This window comes from Dacryopinax primogenitus (assembly GCF_000292625.1).
Source record: "Dacryopinax primogenitus strain DJM-731 SS1 chromosome Unknown DACRYscaffold_3, whole genome shotgun sequence".
NCBI lineage: Eukaryota > Fungi > Basidiomycota > Dacrymycetes > Dacrymycetales > Dacrymycetaceae > Dacryopinax > Dacryopinax primogenitus.
Genome location: NW_024467200.1, coordinates 1,504,778 through 1,524,324, shown reverse-complemented (window position 1 = coordinate 1,524,324; position 19,547 = coordinate 1,504,778). Strand labels below are relative to the sequence as shown.

The 19,547-nt window shown below is 50.1% G+C and overlaps 7 protein-coding genes across 7 annotated transcripts; 5 read left to right on the top strand and 2 right to left on the bottom strand.

Annotated features, from left to right (window-relative positions):
• Positions 1-276: 276 nt before the first annotated feature.
• DACRYDRAFT_114355 (uncharacterized protein) lies at positions 277-2,712 on the top strand (the record flags this gene model as incomplete). Its single annotated transcript, XM_040769807.1, has 5 exons — positions 277-729; positions 779-1,491; positions 1,547-2,147; positions 2,222-2,353; positions 2,401-2,712. Exons 1-5 carry the CDS (start codon positions 367-369, stop codon positions 2,710-2,712), a joined length of 2,121 nt encoding a protein of 706 aa, XP_040631967.1. The 5' UTR covers positions 277-366.
• A 415-nt stretch (positions 2,713-3,127) lies between these two features.
• On the top strand, positions 3,128-4,182 carry DACRYDRAFT_20619 (uncharacterized protein). Its single transcript, XM_040772006.1, has 3 exons — positions 3,128-3,214; positions 3,279-3,527; positions 3,581-4,182. The coding sequence occupies exon 3, from the start codon at positions 3,638-3,640 to the stop codon at positions 4,022-4,024; it is 387 nt and encodes a 128-aa protein (XP_040631966.1). The 5' UTR covers positions 3,128-3,214; positions 3,279-3,527; positions 3,581-3,637; the 3' UTR covers positions 4,025-4,182.
• Positions 4,183-4,377: 195 nt separating this feature from the next.
• Positions 4,378-6,637, top strand: DACRYDRAFT_20618 (uncharacterized protein). The gene is made up of 13 exons (XM_040772005.1): positions 4,378-4,939; positions 4,987-5,028; positions 5,078-5,174; positions 5,224-5,262; positions 5,362-5,427; positions 5,476-5,610; positions 5,661-5,749; positions 5,802-5,921; positions 5,979-5,988; positions 6,034-6,074; positions 6,127-6,152; positions 6,207-6,242; positions 6,290-6,637. Exons 1-13 carry the CDS (start codon positions 4,838-4,840, stop codon positions 6,486-6,488), a joined length of 1,002 nt encoding a protein of 333 aa, XP_040631965.1. The 5' UTR covers positions 4,378-4,837; the 3' UTR covers positions 6,489-6,637.
• Positions 6,638-7,973: 1,336 nt separating this feature from the next.
• On the top strand, positions 7,974-9,701 carry DACRYDRAFT_114353 (uncharacterized protein; the record flags this gene model as incomplete). Its single annotated transcript, XM_040769806.1, has 13 exons — positions 7,974-8,075; positions 8,124-8,165; positions 8,216-8,312; positions 8,364-8,400; positions 8,502-8,566; positions 8,617-8,751; positions 8,807-8,895; positions 8,950-9,069; positions 9,115-9,124; positions 9,170-9,210; positions 9,262-9,287; positions 9,343-9,378; positions 9,429-9,701. 13 exons carry the CDS (start codon positions 7,974-7,976, stop codon positions 9,637-9,639), a joined length of 1,011 nt encoding a protein of 336 aa, XP_040631964.1. The 3' UTR covers positions 9,640-9,701.
• A 914-nt stretch (positions 9,702-10,615) lies between these two features.
• On the top strand, positions 10,616-12,538 carry DACRYDRAFT_114352 (uncharacterized protein; the record flags this gene model as incomplete). The annotated part of the gene is made up of 10 exons (XM_040769805.1): positions 10,616-10,962; positions 11,011-11,052; positions 11,099-11,195; positions 11,689-11,777; positions 11,832-11,951; positions 12,010-12,019; positions 12,067-12,107; positions 12,158-12,183; positions 12,235-12,270; positions 12,319-12,538. Exons 1-10 carry the CDS (start codon positions 10,870-10,872, stop codon positions 12,536-12,538), a joined length of 774 nt encoding a protein of 257 aa, XP_040631963.1. The 5' UTR covers positions 10,616-10,869.
• Positions 12,539-13,810: 1,272 nt separating this feature from the next.
• On the bottom strand, positions 13,811-15,712 carry DACRYDRAFT_104956 (uncharacterized protein; the record flags this gene model as incomplete). The annotated part of the gene is made up of 8 exons (XM_040768005.1): positions 13,811-14,022; positions 14,068-14,325; positions 14,376-14,667; positions 14,721-14,999; positions 15,052-15,156; positions 15,207-15,498; positions 15,549-15,604; positions 15,662-15,712. 8 exons carry the CDS (start codon positions 15,710-15,712, stop codon positions 13,811-13,813), a joined length of 1,545 nt encoding a protein of 514 aa, XP_040631962.1.
• Positions 15,713-16,079: 367 nt separating this feature from the next.
• Positions 16,080-16,356, bottom strand: DACRYDRAFT_104955 (uncharacterized protein; the record flags this gene model as incomplete). Its single annotated transcript, XM_040768004.1, has 2 exons — positions 16,080-16,265; positions 16,318-16,356. The coding sequence occupies 2 exons, from the start codon at positions 16,354-16,356 to the stop codon at positions 16,080-16,082; spliced, it is 225 nt and encodes a 74-aa protein (XP_040631961.1).
• Positions 16,357-19,547: the final 3,191 nt, after the last annotated feature.

Sequence of the window (19,547 nt, the reverse complement as noted above, 5' to 3'; positions counted from 1 at the left end):
AGATATGTCGAGTAATCTTTAGAGGAGACGTAAGCCCGCCGTGACCTCCAGCAGTCCATTCAATACTAAAGCGCGCTCCACCAACGCCACATGTTGATGAGGGTGAGAGCAATGAAGGACTGAGATGCTCGAGGCAAAAATAGAAAAGAAATCAGTCACGTGATGGGGTGTCCGCGTCGAGGCACACGCGCTGGGCGATGCCTCCGAACAAGAGGAACTCCCTGAGCGCCCCAGTACGGTCGTTCAACATTCAACCTCCATCCTCGACGACGGCTACGATTACGACGGCGACCACGCCAGTCACGACGGCATCCTCGTTTACGGGAAAGGCATTTCAAGAATAAGGTAAACTATCGAGCAACCAGGATGTTTCGCGCGTTCCGCACCCCGGGACCCAGGCGTTCCCTCTCAACAGACTCGCTCAACCTTCAAGCCCAAACCCAAGTTGATAGACCACCAGAACCCAAGTCGACGCGCATGCAGCCATCTGGGAAACGTGAAGGAAAAGAGAACAGATATGAGAGGATGCAAAGTGCATCTGCTGTGCTTATGTTCGATCCTACAGCTAAGAGTACTGCTGGGCAGACGTGGACTGGACCTGCCCCCATTGCCATTCCTGATGAGCATAGCAAGGATGTACCCCGAACTGTGGGCGCTAAAGGGGGAAAAATTGACCGCGAGAAGATTCAAGAGCATAGTGAAATACAAGAGGCATTCGAGAAGATGCTGGTGCGCTGTGATAACTGTACTCCGTGATGTGATTGCTCACTGTTCATAGGATGACCTCCAAATCCCATCCTCCCTCCGTCCGCGACTAGACACTCTTGAAATTTCCGTTAAAGCAGCTATGCTTCGCTCTAGCAAGACACTCGACTTCATTAACGCCACCGGGCCGCCAGGTACGGCCTCCACGTCGCGTACAGTGCGGAAAACGCGGTCGCACGATTCCCTTGCCCCTTTTCATTCGCCGGGCCTTGCAGCACCACCTGAGCGGTCTGCATCGCCATTCATGTCCCCAATCTCACCAAGAAAACGCAAGGCTTATGATTCCCCGCCTGCCACCCCCACGAGACCTCGCAAAAGCTCCAAACCTCCGTTCGAGATTTTTGAAGTGGACGGTTTCACCTTCGTCACCGCTGAGGCATCTCCGAAGTCCAAACCGACCCTCACAGCCCCCTCCAGGCCCACCTCGGCTCACATATCCGAGTTCCCCAGCATGTCGTCTCTCGCGGATCTGTCGGATGCCCCTCCCCTGCCTGCCAAGTCTCGTATCTCAAGCAAAGAGAAAGCTTTACTCTCCCAGAATACCCCATCTGGTCTGGCAAGCATGCTGGCGAATACGAGCGCCACACGTGTAGACGTTGAACGAGTGAAAAAGCTCAGGTTGATGTTAAGGAACGAGCCGGCAAGCTGGACAGAAGAGTTTCTGTGCCATGGGGGATACGTCGCGCTTTGTGGCAGATTGAGGGAGCTCTTAGGTGTTGAGTGGAGGTGCGTTCCCAATTTAAGCACCGTTCTTCTACTCATCAATATTTTCGGTTGGCAGAGACGAGCAACACGACGACCGAGCACTGCACGAGCTTCTGCGGTGTCTAAAAGCCCTATCCACTTCCGCAATTGGTTGCTTTGCCCTGCGGTCCACCGTGCCATTCCCATTTTCTGCTCTCATCGAGCTCATGTATAGCGACAAGAAGCCAGGCGACGTGGCTACAAGGCAGCTGATGGTTGAGCTTTACTCAGTCCTCTTTGAGATCTATCCCACCCGTTCTACTCGAGGAAGTGGGAGTACTCCAGGTACTCCAACTCGTAGGGGTGCAAACAGCACGTACCCCCTTCCAGCACCACACGATTCCCTGTTCTCCCTTTTGCGCTCCATTCTGCTGATCAAGCCTCCTCCGACCGCAGAGGCCCACCTGTCCCCACCGCCTTCCGAAGCGCACGACTTCCTCCTTCCTCTTCACCCCTCCCGGATCTACAAGTCCTACCTTGCCGAGCTCTCTGATATCTGCAGGGACTACTTCTGGGTGTTTTGTCATCCCGCAAATGGGGTATGGGCGCTGGAGGAGGTAGATGTGGGCGGTGTTGAGAGACCCAGGGCACCGGGAGGAATGACGGGAGGAGTGGAGTTCGAAGCCATGAGCTATTTGGTGCGTTAGCTCTCCCTGCTGCCCCCGTGCTAAACACCGTGTGTTGACGTACCTGCCCGTGCTGCCCAATGTAGACGACCCATCTTAAGTTTACAAACGCCATGGCCAAAGCAGCGGCAGAGCAGAATCTGCCGCCAGCACATGAGTTGTCTGCCAAGCGTTTCCACGAGGACTTGTTCGCGTCAGGTCTAGAGAAAATCTTGGCGGTACGTAATTCTGATCTTTCCACTGAGCGTTGTCTGATCTGCTCCAGACCGTCCGCAAAGCATCAACCACGTACTACCCAGCGCTCCACCTCGAAATAGCGCGCTACGTCCGTCTCGCTGTCCAAGCCCGTTTTGAACTGCCCTGGTCCTTCTCGCGACTGGTTGGCCCACCACCAGTCGGGGCGCGTAAGCCCGGTCTCAGTACGCCGGACCGTTCGGTGGGGCCGGCGAGCGCGAATGGTGCGGCCGGGAATGGGGCAGTCGGGAATGGAAATGGGAGGAGCCCAGGAAGAAGACCGCAAGGCGGGAGGCCGCCCATGTTGCCGGCTACTCCGAAGCTGGATGCTATTCGGATGTGAACATCGTAATCTAGAAGTTCGACCGCCGTCTTGTGGCTCAACCCCTCTCCCTCGGCTCGCCCTGGCTTCATCCCCTTTTCGGATATGGCAGTTCCGGTGATGATCCAGCGTCGAATGGTCTAGCCGATCACCACAACGTTCAGTAGGTGTATCTGATGCGGAGCGCGTGCGTCACCCCCTGGCAGTTCGGGATTCTTCTTTTTCGCTTCTTTCAGGGATCGGCTATCACCAAAACAACATGCTTTTGCCCCGCTTTCTGATTTCACCAGACCAAACGATCTGCTTTCTTCGATCCTTCTTTGGGTGCTTCGCACCCTCAAGTCCAACACTCCTCGGACCACAAAACGTGTTTCACTTCCTGTTCCTCGTTTTCTATTCTGCTCTCGACTTGCTCCTGTCCAAAATCAACATCTCCACCATGATCATCACCATTACCATCACTGTTAACATGAATCTCTCGGTGTATGGACGGCGCATAGATAGCGTTGTTCTAGCTTGAATGCTGCTTCCCCAACAATCCTCCATTGGACGTTGCCCTTCCCCAAGAATTGCACAGCTGGCCGTACCTTTTGCTCTGATCTCCTCCCTGTTTCTGTCTTCCTCCTCGATGGTTGTCCCACGCAGGCGTTGACATTTCCCAATTTGGTATATATGCTCCATGTGCGTGTAAAAATAGACAGCGTTGACATTGATATTGATGGGAATCTGTCGTCGTCGCCATGCAAGGAGACAATTGGTGCAGTGACGTCCCCATCAGCTACCAAGTCTCGACCTCGCTGCAACACCTTTATGCTGTAACTCTTGCAACCTTGGCCCTGCAACCGGGAGAAAGGGTTTGACTCGAGACCATGTTTGGAGCAGTACTTACCCTCAGCGCTTACGGCTGTGAGATTATTGGAAGAATATCAGCGTGGCGTTCTTCCATATGCACCAGATCGTTGCGACGTCGCGCAGCATTCGTCCCACAACGCAGGTCACGTTGCAACATCTGCAACTGGATGGCCGGTACATATCAACGCTTCCGCAGCGCATCCGGTTGCGTTTCTCCTTTTTTGCTCTCGCTCGAATCGCAGAATATCGTATAATGTTCCACCATTCAGAAACGATCAGATCAAGAGAGAGACCCTTACAAAAAGGGTTAACATTCTATCCCTGGGAGGGCAGGGATGCAGCCAAGTTCGCATCAGAGGTCAGTTTCCGATCGCTATTGAAGTGGTCGTCTGGGTCAAAGCCTTTTCTGGTCGATCTTCTGCCCCATCAGCGAGGAACGAGCCAGCCGAAATTGAGCACGCCTGCAACCACGGGACTGTGAAGGCCACAGCGAGCGATCGAGTAGTATGACTGAGCCACAGGAATCATGGATGACACTTACCACGTCTACCCCAGATCGAAGGCATGTCCGCCGCTGGACATGGTCGGTGGTGATAAGCACTGCAATACAAGCTTACAATGATAACTCTCATTTCTGATGCGTTTTGAGGAGGGAGCTCGGAATTGTCAAGTTTAGGGCCTGATCGAAGACGTAAACAGCCGACACCCGCGGAGAACTTTTGACACGTGGCTCTTCGGTTGAATCACGCTCACGAAGCTTATACTCGATCTGATATTGATCCTAATCAGGAGAAAAGTTCCTGTAAACACGCGCAGCCAGCCAGCGGCCATCAGGGCTGTGCGAAGTGTCTTCTTCGTACAATTCTAACAGTATCGCCGGAGTACCAGACGCTTTGCGCCAACAAGACGGCCAACTTACTGAATTTGCTTTGTCCTCAGTGCCAGCTCACCCCCTTCGTCGGTTCTTTCGATAACAGTCGGCTGACTTTGTTGACGGGCAGACACGCAAGGCGAATCGCACTAGATGGCACCGGTCCACTGACGTGGGATTCCCCTTGTTGTTACATGCGGACTAGTGGAAAGGCTATGCGATCCTTTCTTTGACTGACGAATTGTCCAGGTCGCTTAATGGAATTTGTGGGGGACTTCAGTATGAATGCTATTCGAAGACGGATGAACGGAAGTCCTGATGGCTAGGCTATGACACTCCGGCAGCCTACTTGACCGCTCTTAAATGTGCTTGCAAGTAGGTTGAAGGAATCCCCGTCGTCCTTTCGCTGCAGTTTGGCTTGCCATGGATCCACAGTCGGCTCAAGCGGCGCAAGCTGAACTTGATGCGGAGGTACAAACTCTGTTCTTTGCAAGAGTCAACCAGTATTCTATTGTTACCGCTCTCGTACGCACTGGATTCCTTCGTCCTCTGCCTCGGCTGATGTATGATAGTGTCTAGTTCTGTACGACATCTTCCTCACTACTCCCGACGAGGTTCGCTCTTGCCAACATGCCCATCAATGTTAGTCTCATTGACTCCTAGGTTCGTCTCATCTGGAAGACACCGCGATCGATCACCAAATATCTTTACTTCTTCAATCGTTATGCCACCCTAATCGTTTTTATCCCTCTCGTTTACGGTGCGTTCTCGGTTACTATCGGTTCTGACGATGTTAATGCCGTGTCAAGTTATGTGTGGACTGAGCCCCACATTGAGCGACGAGGTTAGTCAACCTGCTTTACTCAATCAGCATATGCTAAAAATTGTCTCCAGACGTGCGTCTGACATGATCATCCTGAAAGGGGTTGTCTAATGTAAATTCCACAGATGTCTGGTTTTCCAAGGGTTTATGGTAGTTTTCGACAACGTGCAAGCGACGGGGGTGGTTGGAGGTGCGCTGTTCCTTCGTTCAAAAAGTTTGAATGTTAATCATAAGTCAGCCTTGGTACTCTTGCGGGTCTACGCCCTCTACAAGAATATGCGATACATTGGCTACATCATCGTCGCCCTTTGGCTGGTGTACTTCATTCCACCTTTCGTTACCACTTGTCACGCGCTCGCCACGTACTTCACAGGTGAAAGAGCTCATTTCACGGAAGAAGTAGAAACTAATGATCGGACCCAGTGCCCGGAACTCTCGTGTGGGTGCCAGTGGTGAATATGTGTGGACTATCCGGCAAGCCGGACTACCTGTGGATGGACTGGCCTTTCTTGGTGCGCTCACATCCGCTCATACTGCGTAACCGTGCATGAACCTTCAACACAGATTCTTGTAGAAAGTATTGTCTGTACGATGATCACGTACAAGACATGGGAGCATACGCAGTCAGGCGTACGAACACCCTTGTTGAGCGCTCTACTCAGGGATGGATGGATCTATTATGTTGTAAGTCATTTCTGGCAATGTTGCTGTATGTAGTACGAGATGTTGACCCCACATTAGGCGATGCTTTGTATGTACCCCATATTGGGCAGCCATATTTTCTAACGAGTTCAAGTGGGCGAAATTGCCAACTTGATTAACTTCTTGGTTGCCCCTGTAAGTACAATGTGCTTCATCAATGGCAAATTGTACTGACACCCTACGTAAGGATGCACTTTACTTCTTTGCTGTCTTGTGCGTCTTACGCGCTTCCTGATGCCGTGACTTAACTTCTCACACAATTTTCAGCCCGTTTTGGGCATTAAGCACTGTGTTGGCCTCAAGGTGAAGAAAACCCAGCTTATTATAAGACGTTAACTGACCGAAATCAGGATCTACTTGAACCTTCGAAACGTGGCGACTCCGGTAGAATGGGAAGCTGCAACAACACTCTGGAACACCGGTCCCTCAAATCGCTCTACCAAGCCAACTCCGGGCCCATCACGGCGCGCCGGGTCCGCAGGCATGACAACGTCATCGTTCAGCGGAAGCGATGATCTTGCAATTGAACTCGGCAAGATCAAGGACTGATGCGGGGCGTAACGAGCATGTGCATTTAGTATTACGTGTTACACATTGAACATTTGGGTGTGCGTTGTATCATTTCCTGTAGGAGCGAAGCTCCATTCGTTCCTGCAACCTGAATTATTAATAATAAGGTGTAATTTATATGTTTGCATACAAGCAGTGAATTGGATGAGATGCGTTGAGCTGAGCCATTTGGCCTTCCTGTGCATCCTCAAAAGAGGGAGACACATACCAGTCCAATATACCCAAAGCCATGTTGCTCAATCTGTTTATCGCAAAACTCTCGTGCCCGTCCCCTAAGCATTCCAGTGCATTGGAACTTGAGTTCCTCTTGCCGACGTAAGACGGACTGTGTCATGTGACCAATGCGGATGGGCCAATATTGAAACGATGCGATAAGACACCTCAAGAAGATCAGATCGTCGTGAAAGGCGAGGTGGTTCTGGTTCATCTGGAAAGATCGTCAATCTCTGTAAATGAGGTACAACGAGCCTATGGTAATGGCACTTTCGGTACTCAAATTGCATCAGTAGCTTGCCCAACTCATCTCTCCACACTGGTGTACTTTGAGTGGTGGGTTCAAGCAAGTGGGTCGCGAGAAAGAGGGATACGAGCATCCATTTCAGTGGGACACATTGTGATTGATGTCCCTTCTATTTGATTTCCATCCCTCTCCAAACCATTCCAGCTGAAGGAACTGGAAATCGCATCTAGACAGCCAGTTAGGCCCGAGAAGCCCAGTACGGGATAGAAGAGCGATCAAGAACCAAGCAGACGCTGAACTCCACCCAGCGTTTATTGAATACAGCAAGTGGATGTCTGCTGGCACTTCCTTCGCATGCTGGTCAGATAGCCACCCGCAAGTGAGAACACTAAGGCCAGCCCAAGAACCACGTCTCGGCGTAATAGCAAATGTGCGCATCTACGTCGTGGCCTCCAAAGTCATCGCGGATTTCCAGTTGATGGAGGGAACAGATCCCGGGCCATCAATACCGTTTCGACGTAGCAGGCAGGGTCAGATGAGCAAGAGACGAAATGGAGATAAAATGCATCACCCCGCAGTTGATAGGATAGAGCTATCCGAGAGCGGGAATAAATTGCCTAAAACAACATTTTGAGGTGTTTTGAAGGTTCAGACAAGACGGACACTGTACAGGCACTCACTGTTATTTAGGGTTGATATGCTTCTGGGGGCTGTGCTATGACGTAAAGAGTCCTCAGCTACAGAGCAGCTGGGGCTTAGTTATCCTTCAAGCTGACTGCTTCCAAATGAACTATCAATCCTAGTATTCTGGAAGACATTGAAAATGGCGCCCAAATATTGACACGACATAGTTGTTCCGACAATGGAAATGCCCATGCCAGCCGAGCGTCCTGATTGCGAGGCGAAAGCTAAGCGACTGGAATTGCCAACAATACGTAGCGGATTAGTTCATCTTTCTTAAATGCAATTGCGGCAAGGCTTTGAATAGCTTCAACCACCACCCCATGGACACACAGACGCCCCCAGCTGCGCAAGCTGACCTTACTGCTCTGGAAACAACTGTCTTCTATGCCAGGGTCAACCAGTACGCAATTTTGGCAGCGTACGTACGTACTTGATTCCGACGCACCCCCTCCCGCACTGAAGCGTGATAGTGCCTAGCTGTGTACGATATTTTACTCACTATTGCCGACGAGGTTTGATCTTATTCGCCGCACATGTCGATGTTGCATTCACGGAGTGCTAGGCCCATCTTATCTCGAAAGCACCGCGATCGATCGTCAAATATCTCTACTTCTTCAATGGCTATGCCATGGCACTGGCATTTACTCCGCTTGTTTATAGTGGGCTCTTTGTTGCTCCTAGTCCCTGACAATGATAAATACCCAGTCGAGTAATGTGTGGGATGAGCTCTTCCTTCAGCAATGAAGTGAGAGTGCTCCATTATTCCAAGGATCCAAATTGACTGTTTTCTCCAGTCGTAGGAAACAAAATGAACACCGTGATCAAGGTCTCTAATCGTGGACAACCAGTTGTTTGCACTTTTTCGCATTTCTACTCGTTTTCGATAATATCCAAGGCAATGGTATTGTCGGAGGTCAGCTCTTCTGTTCTTTATTCGATGATCACTTATTGTCTGTTATATAGCCTTGGTGCTGTCAAGGGTTTATGTGCTCTACAAGAACATGCGATACATTCGGTACATCGTCCTTGCCCTTTGGCTGATCTATTTGATACCGGTTCTGGTTTCGACGTGTCATGCCCTCGCCTCATATTACACATGTGCGTCCGTTTGTACAACTCAATAATCGAGGGGGATGCTAACAGATTGCGACAGTACCGGGAAATTTAGTATGGGTGCCAAGTCTGCATACGTGTGCCCTGTACGGGAGGCCGGCTTATTTGTGGCTGATTTGGCCATTCTTGGTGCGCTCCGTTGCAATATCACCTTCTCACTTTTCATGAAGCATACAAACACAGATTCTGGTCGAGAGCATTGTTTGCACTATGATCACGTACAAAACTTGGAAGTATGTTAGGTCGGGGGTCCGCACGCCATTGCTGAGCGCGATTTTGAGGGATGGGTGGATGTATTATATTGTACGCCCAACCAGACTGATACCAAAACAATCTAACTCCCTATAGGCTATGCTGTGTGCGTCCCATCCGTTCTGCTCAGATGTATGCTCACGCTGCAAAGTGGGCGAAATTGCAAATCTTATCAGCTTCTCAGTGGCTCCTGTCAGTACAAGACTTACCTCCTTTGGCGATTTATTTGACACAATACCCAAGGATCCACTTTACTTTTTTGCCGTCTTGTAGGTCATCATTGCTCAGAATTCGTTCTCACTCTCATTCTCATGGACTTCTTAGCCCATTTTGGGCCATAAGCACAGTAGTGACTTCGACGTGAAGCAGCCGACGCTGGTGTTGATGGATGCAGACTGACACGAAATTAGGATATATTTGAACCTCCGAAATGTGACAACACCGACGGAATGGGATGCAGCAACCACTGCCATCAACAGAAGCGAAGAAAGTTCATCAGACCGCGTTTCAACGCCGACTCGGTCTCTCACAAGACGAGGCGGATCCCCACGATTACCGAGGTCTTCGTACAGTCAAAGCGATGATGAAACATTTGGCATTGAACTTGGGGAGATGGACTAGAAGTGTGGGAAGACCTGGCTTGTGTATGTTGTGATCGCGAGTTGCTTTTTGAAGAACGTGGGGTATGGCGTCTTGTATTATGTGCCTGCTCTGCCAATTTGACTCGTTCTGAGATGACATATAGACGGGCATCATCGTCCCCAGGCTCCCGAAACCAGAGCCAAGACTGCGTCAATGACTTTTGGTGTCTTCCCTTCGCTTCCTTTGTACGGGGTAATACATACCCAGGCAGGTATGGGGCGCCTATGGAAGACCAGAACGCGAACGCTCAAGGCCAATCCAAAGAACTCGCGCTGTTTGATGTTGCCAGAAAACCCACACAGAATATCATCTGTTTATGATCGGAGAATGCCAGTTGGACCGCGGCTAGAGATCTCAATCAGGGGCGTCCAGATAATATACTACTGTTGCAGTCAAGCTGCTGAGAACAGATTCCAAAACGGTAATTGTGTAGGAACAGCGCACGTCAAGCGAATGCTCTAGCCGAGATACAAGGCGAGCCCTTCATCAGAATGCGGTAAAGAGCATTAGCAGGCAGCACAGCACACAGCAGCTGATGGGGTGTATATACATTTAGGGGCAGCACGGTTGTCAAATAAACGCACAAAGATAAGGCGGTTCAATCCATGCACGTCCATTGCTCCAGCGATCACCACACCTAAACCTCCATGAAGCGAGAGGTTGGATCCGATCCGATCCGATGTGCTGTCCCATCAGCCTATCACAATGTGGTAGTGATTGCAGGGTTGGACTAGCACCTCCGCCCGAGGAGGAGAAATATTCTTTCAGAGTTCCACAGAGCCATGCATAGTACTAGTACGAGCAGCTGCAGAGAGAACGTGCGCGTGCCTGAAGTCATAGGTAGGACCCCGACAAACGATAAATCGGGGTCTACACTTCAGGCCATCGAAAGTGTCCTCGAGTGTCAGCATGAGTCGACTCCTTCATCGCGGGTGGCATCATAGAAGAAACCCGTCAGACTGTTTTCTGGACTAGAGCATCGGTTACTATTGTGGACTAGAACAAGCGCCGCGGCCGGTAGTTCCCGCGTGCTATGTCCACAATGGGAACTCTTTGCCAATCAAAATCAGTGCGGCGATCTGAAGGCAGATGAATCCAAGTTCTGGCCTCTTAACTTAGGAAATATGAAAGAGAGCGGTCCTGCTCTCCCTTAAACGTGAGCAGCAAGCACCTGGAGGGATTTCAAGTATCTCTCCCTATTGATCAACCATGGCCAATCGAACACAACAAGCTGAACTTGCCGCTGAAGAAACAGCACTGTTCAACGCAAGCGTTGAACAATATTCTTTTGCGGTCGGACTGGTATGCATTTGCTCTATGTATAGTCCTCCTTCACTTACGTACAAATAGTGTTTGGTCGTGTACGACATTCTACTGACAACTCCCGACGAGGTATGCACTTGCAAAGGCGACTCGAGGCAGTTTTCATCAGTATTAGGTTCGGCTTATCTGGAAGACACCACGCTCGTTCATCAAATATCTATACTTTTTCAATCGTTATGTCGCACTGGTCCTCTTCTTTCTGGTCGTGTATGGTGCGTCCTGGAGCACGCGTCCTGAACAAGACTTACGATTTGGGACAAGTGATGTGTGGACTGAGCCCTCCGTTGAGCGATAAGGCCAGTCGGTCATTATATTCCTAAACGTCAAGCCAACCTTTCGTCTAGTCGTACGTCTCAGAACGATCGTTCCAAGTCAATATGTTGTAATGTTGGCTCCCCAGGTGTCTGGTTTTCGTAGGGGTCATGATGTCATTCGACAGTATCGAAAGGAACGGGGTTGTTGGAGGTCAGAATTCTGTTCCTACCATGAACAACGGTTGAAGTCTCATTACCCACCAGCTCTAGTGCTCCTCCGAGTCTACGCGCTCTACAAAAATATGCGGCACATTGGATACATCATCGCCGCCCTTTAGATATTGTACTTTGTGCCAATTGTGGCTGCAACCTGCTGTGCTTTGTCCACATACTTCACAGGTGAAACCTTCCAGATGATGAATTGGGAGGGTGGCTCACAGCATATGCATAGCGCCTGGAGCTGTCTTATGGGTATCAGGCCTGAATATGTGTGGGGTGTGCGGCATGCCGCCTTATCTTTGGGTGGACTGGCCTTCCATGGTGCCCTCCTATTGAAGCTCCTCTACTCAAATATCCCTGAATCTTCAAATACAGATCCTGGTCGAAAGCATTGTGTGCGCCATGATCACCTACAAGACTGGGGAGCATGCTCGGAGTGGAGCGCGCACGCCTCTACTGAGTGCAATGCTGCGGGATGGGTGGATCTACTATATTGTGAGTTCTCTGCAATCTGTGCTTCGATAGGGAGTACAAGGCGTTTACTGTCTTATAGGCTATGCTTCGTATGCCGAGACCGTGATGCTGAAGCGCAGTTGTTGACCTATTGAAGTGGGGGAAATTACAAACCTCATCAACTTCACGGTAGCACCAGTAAGATATTGACCGAAAATATATCTCTAGATGCTGACCTCGGATATCAGGACTCACTTTACTTCTTCGCTCTTTTGTGCGTTATGCTTTATCACGTTATGTGGCATCCATTCTCACACAATTTCAGCCCGTTTTCGGCGCTGTCGACGGTGGTAACTTCGAGGTAAAGAGACCGTTAAGGAAGGATGGGCGTGAACTGAGCAGAATCCAGGATTTATCTGAGCCTTAGGAACGTGACAAATCCCAAGGAGTGGGAAGCCGCAACGATCGTCGCGAACAACGTTGGATTGAATGCGTCAAACCCCTTACCAAATCCTCATCTGGCGTTCCCGAGGCGAGAAGCGCCGCCGCGCATGGCTAGAACATCGCACAGTACAAGTGACGGAGCTCTTGAAGTAGAGCTTGGAGATCTGGATGAATGGAGTATCTAGCACCGCACGCTGAAATCATGAGTTTTGTATATCACCGTGAATATTATTGTGTGGTGTGCATCAGCGGCGCTTCTTCCTTTGTCTTCTACGAGTCAACCTAAATAAAACACGCGCAAGTCATGCAATCACACATGAATAATCAGCGGACAGCGAGGCACCCGCAGTTGATAGTCGCTTCCACACGTCCAAGTGAAACACCCTGCACATCGATGGAAGGAACTGGAACTTCCGCTTCTTGTGTGTCCTCAGCAGTGAGGTAGTGAATGGCAAGGACTGGCTCACAAGCGCGAGCGGAGAGTGTGAGCCAATGGGATACAAGTGGGTGTGGGGAGGAATGAGGCATATATGCGGTGTTGAGACGAATGCAACCCCGATTCAGCGAGTATGAGACATCGGCGGTTCACCAAGTAGTTGACCTGGGACATTTGTCAAGTATCGGTAAGCGTGCACAAGGTGTATATTGTAACGGGCGAACGGACTTCGGGGCATGCGTGAGCCAGAACAATGTGAGAGGTGTAACAATTGTGGTCTGCTCGATTCTGGGTCAATGTGTCACTATAGCATAGCAGGATGTGTTTATGAACGGAGAGCATTCAAGGCATATCATTATTCTGAGACTGTGCGTTTTATCGAGATTTCTCATTGTCGAGATATCATCATCCCAGGACCGATGGTTGACCATGAGCATACAGACGACAGACCTGTGGGAGACGTAGACGTTCGCGGAGAGGTTGTGGCACATCAACAGAGACCGCAGACATGAAGAATCATGCAACCCGCCAAGAGAACGGCAGTGTGAGCGAATGATTCTGTCGAAGAATAGAACTATCGGCACATCGAATCGAGGAGGTAGAGACAAGTACCAGAAGCGGCAGGTAGCAGTGGAGGGTGCATAAGTAGTTTCCGGATGCAGGAACGAAGAGCTAGGAACGCTAAGCGAAACGAGATCCGCTGAGGACGCTTCGCTCACACTCGCAGCTGCAGTGATTCGAGTAAAGAGCCAGAACGAGGCAATGGGTTGCGCGCAGTCCCGGCCTTGTAACATTATTCTGATCTTGAGCGCTGTAAACCTCACGCTCGAACCATGCAAGGTTTCCTGAAGGACCGCCCAGCCTCTTCGTGCTATGCGTTCACATGGAATCCATCAACAGATCACAAGACCACACATTCGATTGATTCGGCCAAACCACATCGACTTTCAAGAGACGCATACCTACAAGACACCTAGTCAAACAATCTAACAATGTTTTGAGCCATCGGAGAGCGGCAACATTACTTCTTTGCGAAGTAATCGCTCAACTTGCCTCCGGCCTTCCCACCGGATTTTGTGGTTGGTTTTGGTTTTGGTTTCGGCTTCGGCACCTCTTCTTTCACTGTCTCCTTCGGCTTCGCTTCCTTTTTCGCTGTTGACTTCCTTGCCTTCTCCGGTACCGTCAACTCTTCTGATTCGGATACTGTTTCGTACTCTGAGTAGTCCTCCATCCCTGCTAATCCATTAGTAGTAGTCTAACTCCTGGGAGGTTACGCACCCATGTAGCCTTTCTCGTCCGTTGTCATCCGGCTTTTAACAACGCGTCTCTTCTTCCTGCCATCTTTCATAAGAATGGCTCCTTCCGCGGGTTTCGGCTTCGCGCGACGCTTCCTTTGGGGTTTGTCGATAACATGAGCTTCCGATTCGTCCGGTTCCTCTTCCGGTCGTTCATCGTCTTCAAACGCAGCCTCCATCCGCTCTTCCTTTGCTGCAGGCTCAGGTACGGCAGGCTCAGGTGCGGTAGGCTTCATTTCCACTACGTCGAACAGGTGAGAAAAGCTCGGAGCTGTCAAATGAATGACTCACCGTCACTAGACTCGTCGAACATCGCCGCCAAGCTTGCTTCAACGGCGGTTTGTGCTTTTGGAGCTCTTGAATCCGTCTTCTTGGTCCTACGGCGGGCAGAAGTACCTTCATCCTGTTCCTCCTCTTGCTTGACAGGAAGCCGTTGCTTAGATTTAGGCTTAGCCGTGCTGTTGGACCTCGAGCCGCTGGGTTTCACAACGGGCGCGTCTCCCTCATCCTCTGATTGAAGGAGCCCACGTTTCCGTGTGAGACTAGAACTCGACATTTCGGTCTTTTGCTGCTGCCCGAGTTTCTATATTCTGTATTAGAACTGCTCGAACGGGTAAACAGCTCGCATATGCGCACCTGTGACCCTTCCTCTTTCTTCACCTTCACTTCCTTTGCCGGAGGAGTCGCCTCCTTACCCGACTTCATCTCCTCCTTCGGCTTAGCAGCGCCAGAGTTGAGCGTTCCGTTCCTGCTCGAACTCTTCTTTTCGGGGGCATCCGGTTTCTTTCCTGCAGGCTCGACCTTCTTCTCTTCAGCCTCTAGCTTCTTTTCCACAGGGGCTGGTTTCACAGCAGGGGCGGAGGGAGGCACCGCTGCCTTGCTCTTGCCTTTTGTGTTCGATTTCGCTGCAGTTACCTCCATGGAATGATTAGAGCTGCGTCCTAGTCCCTTGTATATAACTACATACCGAAACGTCGCCGATGACCACTCCAAACGCACGTAATTGGTCCTGAGAGGCGCCGGCATCCGTAGCACGTACCGCATCCTGAGCAGTGGCCAACGTACTTGCATCCTGTAGTTTATCAAGGACTGAAATCTGATGGAAAATGACAAGGCACACACCTTAATCGGAGCAGCACTCAAGCTATATACATGTATGGTCCTCACCCGCGCAAAATCTGCTTTAGTCGCCTCCAATGTCTCCTCTGTACACATCACCACCTTGTCCGTTCCCAATTCTGTCACATCAGCCTCTTGTGGCTGAGAGGAGGATGGAATATCAAGGTCCATCGTATCGTCCATTGCGCCATTTGTCGACTTTGATTTGGGTCGTGCTAGACCCGTTACAATAAATGTCGCATGGATGGCAGAGGAGTTGTTATCTTTAGCGGAGTGATAGAACTCCGCAAGTGCACTAAACATATGTCAATCAGCATATCCTAAAAGCAACGGGAACGCGCGCACGTTTTGGCTTGGTTCACATGGATCGCCTGCTGGCGGGACAAGGTGCGATATGTGACCTAGTCGCGAATCATCAGGCTCATCGTCCTCTATAACAGCAGCGGAGCAGCGCATACAATCTGCTTTTCATGAAGTACAAGTTTGGTCAAGAGATCAGAGGTCGACATTATTATCGCAGGATATCGCTAGAGTAAGGGGGTCGTCGCCCGGAAGGTGGTCATGAGCGACGCGTCTCTCCAACACGCGTTTGACCGGAATCACAGTCACGCGAACACCAGATATGAGATTCAGAGATGATTTATATTTGTTCACTTGTACATGTCATAACATACTGAACATCAGACAGGGGCATGAATATGGCAATAGAGATAGAGATACAAGGCAAAGTGAGGAATGGCTTCGTGCCGTAGTTGAGGGAACTGGAAATTATATGCCAAAGAAACAGAGGGCAGTGATGTCCAATGAAAGGACGAACACCAAAGGTCTATCAGACAGTTGATCAGCGCGGTTCAACAGTGCATGTCAAAGTACGCACTAGTGCTTGTGCCCTTCTTTGTGCTTGTCATGGCCCTTCTCGTGACCCTTTCCGTGACCGTGCTCATTGCCGTGCTCCTTCCGGTGGTCTTTGCTGTGACCCTTATGCTCTTTGGGCTCCTTTTTTAGCTCCTCGGTGTGGTCTTTTAGCTCATGATGGCCTTCGCCCTCGGTGTGCAGAGCACCCTGAACGATGTCAGCAAAAGATCCAAACATTCCACAACTCGCGACCACTCACCGGTACGTTGGTGTTACCGTGCCCGTGATCCCGTCCCATTATGGTGCAAACAAGGTATACCGATAAGGGTGAAAGGCGCTTAAGATGTGTCTGTGTTGCGGTGAGAGCTCGATGTGCTCGTTGTGGTGACATTACAATCAACCCAAGGCAGGGTATATATGGGCCATCGGCGGATCACCCTGCCGCTTGCTCGGCGGGAGGCGGAGAAACTGGTGTATACGCCATCTTCAACAGGCAATGCAGGCACACATGAGGAACACCATAGTCAGCCAGCCTTCCGTGGTCCGCCGAGTGAAAGAGCTGAGGTATGAGCGGAAGGGTAGTGCCGTCGATGGCGGAGGGGCACTGCAGCCAGGGCCCGCCCGGTGTTCCGCTGCGGGAGTGAACTTGAAGTGCCGTCGTAAGGGCGCTCACCTATGGAATGATATTCGATTACGCCCTAATTTGGACCCTGGCCCATTGAGTTAGCGGTGGCTGAGCACAGAGACCCCGTATAGACGCCTCCACCTGACACCCTTTTCCACAAATATGTGGGGAAGGCGATGCTCGCCCTTCCCACAAATGTGTGAGTATCACAAGGGTCTTTCTCATCCAGTACTTATCCAGCAAAATCAGGCATGTATGTGATTAGACCCTACTACATGTCACATGTAAACCATAACAAGTACTTACTGGTGTCTGAGTCTTGAATTGCCTGTCTGGTATCATCTTGTTCTTGCTTTCAGTCCATGAACTCGGCTACCACCACCTCTTCATATGCTGGTTGACCTCGTAACAAGTTTGTGCCAAGTTCCAGCTCACAAAGCACTTGCTTGGGCTTGTACAAGGCCTCTGTCACATCAGCAAGGCCAGTCCAAGGCATGGTCAACCTCACGGCACTTTGGGATAGTCTTGTAGCATGGTGACAAGCAAACAACATGACCTCAGCACCAGCAGACATGCCTGCTACACCAAGACCAGTGGTCCCTCTCTGGTGGTGCACACTCATGCTCAAGGCCCTGGCTGCTCACCAAGAAGCCAAGGAACTGGACCGAGCTTGACAGCTTGCAGGTGAGTTCTATCTGTCATTCACCTTGTGCTTGCTCACAACCCCATTTTAGCTGCACCTGAAGAGGCACAAGCAAACTATTTTCTTTCCCAGCTTCTTTGGTCTCAAGGCACACCACCCACATCTGTTGATGACTTCAAGAGCTTTGGTCAAGATCAAGATGAGGCCATGAGCATGGCCAATGAAGGGGAGGAAGAAGGGCAGGTGCAGAGTGCAGTAGAGTTCATGTTGTACTCTTTCAGGTGTGTCTTTCCATGTTCCATTCTGTTTTCCTCATCTCATGCATTTGCACAGGAAATGAAAACATTGATCATGACCAAGGCATCATTCAGGAGTGGGAACCTATGCCCAATAGCTTGGGGCTAGTCATGGGTGCTGGGAAGCCCAAGTTCCATCTCTTGTCAAAGCATTCTTGCAATGGTGGCATGAACATGGCACTCCCCCTGTTCATAGCAAAGGCATTGAAGCATCCCTTGGAGCAGAACAAGGGGAAGAACAAGGGGGTGCCTGCATTCAACTACTTGATTGGCAAGATATGACACCCTTCTACTTGATAAGTACTTCTTTACAGGATCTTGTAGGTATTCAGTCACATACATTCCAATGTCAAGAAGATGGAGAAAGCCTGTTGGCCCACATCCTTCAATGAGGTTACCTCCTGACAAGCCCAGTTCATCCCTGCTTGGCCATCTCTTTGGGCATGACAGAGGTATTGCATCATGCATGCCTCCGTGCATATGTATCTCATGAGTCATTTGCAAGGATTCTTTGTGATGTTCATAGTGTACATCTCACAACATGTGTTTATGCTGAAGCTGATGCATTTCTAGTGCTTATACAAGCCATACTTCCAACATCAGCTTTCTTGTGCATATGACACATATATTCTTATTCTGCTGGCCCTTGGACAACATCTTTGGCAAGCCTTTGGTCAAGATACCCCCAATTGGAGGATGCTTCATGCTTGCTCAGCATGCAACTACTGTGTAAGCACTTGGATTTCCTGCCATGTTTTCAGCTCATGAATGTGTGCTTGTAGTTGGAGGGTGAGCCTGAGCTCCCCCATATGAAGCTCATGTCATTGGATGGTAATAACTCATCCAAGTGTTTTCTCCATGCCGGCCATCAAGACCTTTGCAAGTTCAAGAGCGATTACATACTGGCACCTGAGTTTGTGGACCAGTATCAGAAGGCAAGCAAGGTGTTGAGCAAGAAGAGTGCAGTATGTTTGCCAATCAAGTGCAACCACATGTCATTGATGAACATCTTATAGCTGGAGCATACTCCTGTTGTTGTGGAAGATACCAAGTGCATGGACATGTGGAAGACCTCCAATGCAAGAAAGTGACCTTCTCACTGGATGGATGGACTTGACACCACAGGCAATTTCTTGTGCTCATGCCATCATGGCATCATTGTGTGCTCAGCAGACATGCTCCAGAGTGGAGAACTGTAAGTACTTCCTCTTGCTCATGAATGGGTGCTTAAGACAACTGTCAGTTCCAAATACCCTCTTGCATGGATCAGTAAGGTCCTGCAAGTCTATGGGCATGGGCTCAGTAAGAGCCATTGTAGACAAGATCTACTCCCTGCCAAGAATGCCTGACTCACTGGATGATTGGTACCTCTATTCTGAGAGGTTTGATCAACAGTGGAGGAGGCTGGAAGCAAGGAGGAAGATTATGACTAACTCTAACAAACCCAATCATGCCACAACTAGGCAAGCCCAGCCCACCTTCAAGTTCAATACTCCTAAGGCCCCTGTTATCCCTGATGGGGAACCTATGGATATTGATGCTAGTAGGGCTTCTAAGCCTAGGGTTGCTTGCTATACCTGTCACCAACAGGGTCATGTCTCCAGGAACTGCCCTCAGAATATCAAGAAAGCTATTAGGGCTATTCTCATGGAAGACTTTAATATGACCCTGGATGAGGGACAAGGTGAAGAAGAAGAGAAGGGTTTTTGAAGAGGTCAACAGGGGGGGACATGTCCTGTTTGACCAATAGCACCACTCAGTTCTTGTATGATTGTCTGAATACTACAATGAAAGACTCCAATAGTGTTCAGACTCTAACTTCAACTGAGGGTAAAATCATGTCCAGAGACTCAGCTGTAACCCAGGTATCCTCTGAAGAAGAGCAAGGAATGCCTCCTGTCATTCACCTGAGGTCTGTCTCTACC

Bases quoted from the DNA above. Each gene is read 5' to 3' on its own strand.
- DACRYDRAFT_20618 (XM_040772005.1), top strand. From the start codon at position 4,838: ATGGATCCACAGTCGGCTCAAGCGGCGCAAGCTGAACTTGATGCGGAG. The intron at 5,029-5,077 runs GTTCGCTCTTGC...ATTGACTCCTAG, and splicing joins TCCTCACTACTCCCGACGAG to GTTCGTCTCATCTGGAAGAC. The intron at 5,750-5,801 runs GTGCGCTCACAT...CCTTCAACACAG, and splicing joins GGATGGACTGGCCTTTCTTG to ATTCTTGTAGAAAGTATTGT.
- DACRYDRAFT_20619 (XM_040772006.1), top strand. From the start codon at position 3,638: ATGCACCAGATCGTTGCGACGTCGCGCAGCATTCGTCCCACAACGCAG.